Below are 5,077 nucleotides of genomic sequence, written 5' to 3' on the forward strand. Positions count from 1 at the left end.
GCTGGGGGACTCGGTGCATGAGACTCCTTCTGACCCTACCCTGCTGGCGCAAACTCGGCGTGGACAGTCCGTTAATCATGAATAAGCACATTGCAAGTAACGGAGAGAGCAAAACGACCGGGTCAACACGGATTTCTCGGCGCGGCTACCGGCATTTGTGCTTGAGGGGGATGGGGGGGTGGCGAGGCGCATGCTTTCCCGTGTTGCCAATGACCTCCTGACTTGAGAGAGGCATGATGAGCCCAGGAGAAGTGTCTGTTGCCATGAGCATCAGCGAGTGGCATCAACAGGAACGGAGTGACTGTTGATCACATGACTGTCTGATTTTTCACTGCGAACACGAAGTATGAGAAACGGGCTTGCCAAATGACACAACAGATGGGGAACCTGACGGACGCTAAAAGTCTGACTGGAAGAGCATCCAGGCAACATGTAGAAAAAGTAAAAAAGGAGCGATTTTCTGACAAGTTCGTTGGTGTTGTATGTGAAGTTGTTGTTTTTGTTCGCATGACTCTTGCTTTCCACTTGCTTTGCGTGGGCAACGGAAGCAGAAGGCACGGACTGATGGTGCGAGTTCTTCTTTGTCTCCTGTCGGTGTCTGGAACAGTGAATGCGACGACGGTTCCACCCACTCACTTTTCAGTAGCCGCGGCTGTTGTCTCTGCCACGCCTGACGTTGCTTTGCGGGATGGTGAGGCTTTGTTGTTGTGCGGCGGGGCAAAAGTGGACAAGACTCCGCCAGAAGCACTTGGAACCTCAGGTGGTCATATTTACGAATATCAGAGACGTGTGTGCATCTCCATGTTTATATCTCGCGTTGTCGCCTTCTGTACACGGCCGTGGAGAATGAAGTTGTTGTTGTTTTCTTTGTTTGCAGCACTTGGGATTCCGTTCGCTCCTACTTTCTGTTGGTTGGTGCCGTTTTCCGGAGAGCGTCTTGCCCCGTGCGTGAAATTAAGCGTTTCTGCTTCTGTGTGCGGTCTCACAGTGCTTGAGTCGTCTTGGAAGGTGAGAATAATGACTGCAGTGGTTACGAAGACACTGATGTGTTGTACTGTGGATGCGTGACGCCAACCACTCTTCTCCCACGTCCTGTTTGGGCGCTTGTTTTTTAATTTAATTCCTCGCACACACACACACACACACACACACACATACACAAAGATACAAGCTAGGAAGGAAGTTACTACAAACGCGAATCGCTACTGTGAAATTCGAAGGTTCTGAAAGTTCCAACAGCACACACACACACACACATATTTGTATGCTCTCACGTGTTGCTGCTGTGAAGGCACCCCGCACACACAACCGTCGCCGCGTGACCGGATCCGGCGGAAGGAGGAGGGAAGGAGGAGAGAGTGAGCCGCAGAGGCCCAACATGTCGCGGCGTGTGTTTACTTTTGCGGTGTCGCTACTCCTCCTCGTCGTGATGATGTGCGGCGCCGCGGGGTCTGTGCAGGCCCAAAGCTTTGGAACGGGAGTGGGAAATCCCTATGGAGGACAAGGTTCGAGGCAGTTGCAAAGGGGGCATCGAGCCGCAAACCCACCGGTCCCTGGCCACATTTTCCGCAATCCCCATCTTGTGAATGTGAGCGGGATGCTCCTGGCCATTGCTGGAGCTCAGTTCAATAGAACTGTGGGGAGCGGAAGTGCGTCCATGCAGTTGACGGCGCAGCTCAGCATGAATCGTGGGGTGAATTGGAGTTCGTACCCGAGACCCGAAGGTCGTGACGCTTTTTCTGCAAGCCCTCACCGGATGTCGCTTCCGTCGTCTTTTGGATCCTTCGGATCGCTTTTTGCTTTTGTGGAGGGCTACGACTTACGGAACGGTGCCATAATTCGGTTTACCGATGGGTGGGGGGGAAGTGGGTTGGAGTCTGTTATCTATTTTCTGGAGACAGGGCCTGGACAAAGCGGAGATTTGTCGATGAATTCCGTCTCTATGGGCTTTCACCTTCCTTATCCCTATCAACCCGGTGACATGATTGGCTTCCTCAACGATGCCAGTACTCCCATCACGAAAATGACGGATAACACGCTCGTGTTTCCCGTGCAGTTTCTGACAAGGGGAGGGGACACTGCGTCCACAATCATGTACTGGAATTCTGTTCAACCGCACTGGACCTTTGCGAACAGCGCGACACATGCGGGCTGCACCAACCCCAGTATCCTTGAGTGGGAGGCTGGTAAAATCATCATGATCGCCTCATGTGAGTACGGCCACAGGAGAGTGTACGAGTCGACCGACAAGGGGAACACGTGGAAGGAGGCTCTGGGGACGCTCTCGCGCGTGTGGAGCAACCCATTGGCCGGTTCTGGGCTCCACATTCAGAGTGGATTCATCACTGCAACGATTGGCGGAAAGAAGGTGATCCTCCTCACCCAGCTGTAATATCCCAGGCACAACCAAAGGGACGAGATTCACCTGTGGCTAACGGACACCAACCGTATTTACCACGTTGGCCTGCTACCCACTGGGTATGGCGCGACCTCCAGCTCCCTGTTGTGCGCGGATGATAAGCTGTATTGTTTGTACGAGGCCAGTGGTGGAAGCGACTCTGGAGCCTTCTTCCTGGATCTGACGTCCGAGCTTTACTGGATAAGGCATGCGCTGTCTACTTGGGCCGCGAATGACATTGCCTTGTCGAGACGATGCAGCACAGGCGCTGCGCTGTCAAGAGGGGACTGTTCTGTTCCTTTCCCCACGGCTGGGCTTGTGGGCCATTTGGCCGATAGGTTCAGCGGGCACAAGTGGGAGGACGAGTACCTTGGGGTGAATGCCGTTGTGAGGGGTGCGGCGAAAAAGGCTCCCAGTGGGTTGACGTTCGAAGGGCATGACGCAGGGGCCGAGTGGCCTGTGGGCAAGCAGTGGCCGACCAGACCGCTCCACTTTGCAAACTATGGGTTCACTCTTGCGGCAACGGTGTCGATCCACGAGGTGCCGACGGGCATCACTCCCCTGATGGGCCTGAAGAAGATGGGGACGACAACACTCCTGGGACTGTCGTACGATAATAATATGGAGTGGAGCGTGGTGAATGACTTGTTCCCGAAGCATTTTACCGCATGGGAGCTGAACAAAACGTATCACGTGGTGCTCAAAATGCATGACGGTGTGGGCTCCGTGTACGTTGACGGGGCTCTCCTTTGGAATAGGAGTCTGAGAAATTCGTTCAATGAAGGACTGGACACGGTCTCACACTTTTACTTTGGCGCGTACGATGAGCAGTTGAGCAGCGGAAAAATTCATGCGACGGTGGCGAACGTCTTTCTGTACAACCGCCCGTTGAATGAAACTGAGATTGGCGCCCTCAACGCGAGTAAAGTTTCTCTTCCATTTACGGAAAAGAAGCCGGCGAAAGCGGCGGCAGTTACTTCCCCGCCCGTTGAACCTTTGACCACTTCGGTCACCACAGAGACAAAGGCAACTGTTCCAGCGCCCACTCCTGCCGCACCACAGCAGACGGACCAAGCAACTTTGAGCGCGAGCAGTGGTGCGAGCAGTGGCGCTCCATCCACACCAGCGGAGTCGGAATCAGCAGGGCCCAAGCCAGCGGAGCCCAATGCCGCGACGTCCTCAGCTGGGGAGGGAACTGCAGACCAGCCGGCATCTGCCACATCTTCAAGCGCCGCCATTACTGATGTTGGTGCTTCCTCATCTGATGATGCAAAAACGGTGGGGACGGAAGGTGGGGGTATGATGCGGGCAGATCAACCAACCCAATTCTCTGTGGGCAACCCCGACGCAGCAAATGCAGCAACACATAACTCTGAAGGCAAGGGGCAAGGTGGGCTCCATCCACAGGTCAAGGAAGCAGAGGCGGCGACACTCAGCAGCAGCTTTTTAAATTCGTCGCAGTGGGATAACAGCGTTGCTGGCACTATGCGTGGGAGCGGACTGCTGCCGCTGCTGCTTCTGCTGGGGCTGTGGGGTTTTGCGGCTGCGTGAGGAGTGTGCGGCCTCAGTCTGGAACACTTGCGCCCTCTCCGCACAGGCAAACACACACACCTCTAGGAATAAATTTACTGCGCAGAGAATAATTTGTTTTTGTTTCCTTTTAATTTTTTCTAGTTTTCCCTTGCTGCTTTAGGGCTATCACCATGGACGTTTTTCTTTTCGGCTTAAAATTTTTTTTTCTGTTCGGAGTATAATTTCTTATGTTTTTTATTTTTGCTTCTAAAAAAATAAAGTTTTTTTTTTTTTTTGCTCCACTCTTTCCTTTTTTTTTGTTTCCGGGGGCAATCGCTATGGACGTTTTTTTCTTTTCTACTCTTCCCCCATTTAAATTGTTTCTTCTGCACTCTTCCTGCGAGGGGTGCCGTGTGTTTCCCGCCCGACTGCTCCACTCGCACGCCCACCGACACGCTCACGACGACGGCCCTGTGCGCCTCGCCTGCTGCACGCATGAGGAGGGGCGGCGAAGAACGGCACGCTGAGGGAGCCGTGACGTGTGGGCGTGCGACGCGGGCCTGTGGGGCGGAGCGCGCATTTCTTCCCCTCTTGCTTTGTTTCGCTTTTGCGGCCGGGGCGGGCAGACACCCGCAGCGCCACACACACACACAGCCACACCCTGCCGCTTTTTAGGGATTTTTTTGCTTTTTCCAATGGCCAGCGGTTTTACAGTGTGATGCGCGACGTTTTCCCCATCTTGTTCGCTTTTGTTTTTTGCCCACATGCGGTGCCGGCCTCGCCGCTGTGCGTCCCACGGGTCGCACAAAAGGGGGAGTGGAATAACAGGCTGGGCGCCGCACGCGGGCCGAAGGATTTTGTGTGGGCTCGTGAAAAAGCAATATTTCTTTTGTTTTACTGCTTTTTCTCGTTGCGGGCAACATTTGTACACAAACGAACGGCCGTCTCGTGCGGCATGGCAAATGAAATGAAAACCCCGCCAAATCCATTATTTTCTTGTTTCTTTTTATTTTCCGCGGCTCAGCTCAGCGTTTGCCGCGCCCACTGTGAGTGTGGGACGCCAAAACCCGCTGTGAAGCGTGATGCCAGTCCGTCGGAGCCGAGGGAAGTAAAGGACTACCGCGCAAGCTTGGAGGCCTCCTGTCATTCTCGTCGCGGCCACGGGCG

At 54.1% G+C, this 5,077-nt stretch overlaps 1 protein-coding gene and 1 pseudogene across 1 annotated transcript, besides 4 other annotated features; both read left to right on the top strand.

The window, feature by feature from the left end:
* Positions 1-4,192: a sequence feature (areas not merged during assembly with more than two copies in the genome that could not be assigned to a particular haplotype).
* Positions 367-1,068, top strand: Tc00.1047053504205.10 (uncharacterized protein; the record flags this gene model as incomplete). The annotated part of the gene is made up of 1 exon (XM_798908.1): positions 367-1,068. The coding sequence occupies one exon, from the start codon at positions 367-369 to the stop codon at positions 1,066-1,068; it is 702 nt and encodes a 233-aa protein (XP_804001.1).
* Positions 1,128-1,161: a microsatellite.
* Tc00.1047053504205.20 lies at positions 1,265-3,949 on the top strand (annotated as a pseudogene).
* Positions 4,179-4,206: a sequence feature (AT_rich).
* Positions 4,193-5,077: a sequence feature (haploid, Esmeraldo-like haplotype).

This window comes from Trypanosoma cruzi, genomic scaffold (assembly GCF_000209065.1).
Source record: "Trypanosoma cruzi strain CL Brener 1047053517149 genomic scaffold, whole genome shotgun sequence".
NCBI classification, from domain to species: Eukaryota; Euglenozoa; class Kinetoplastea; order Trypanosomatida; family Trypanosomatidae; genus Trypanosoma; species Trypanosoma cruzi.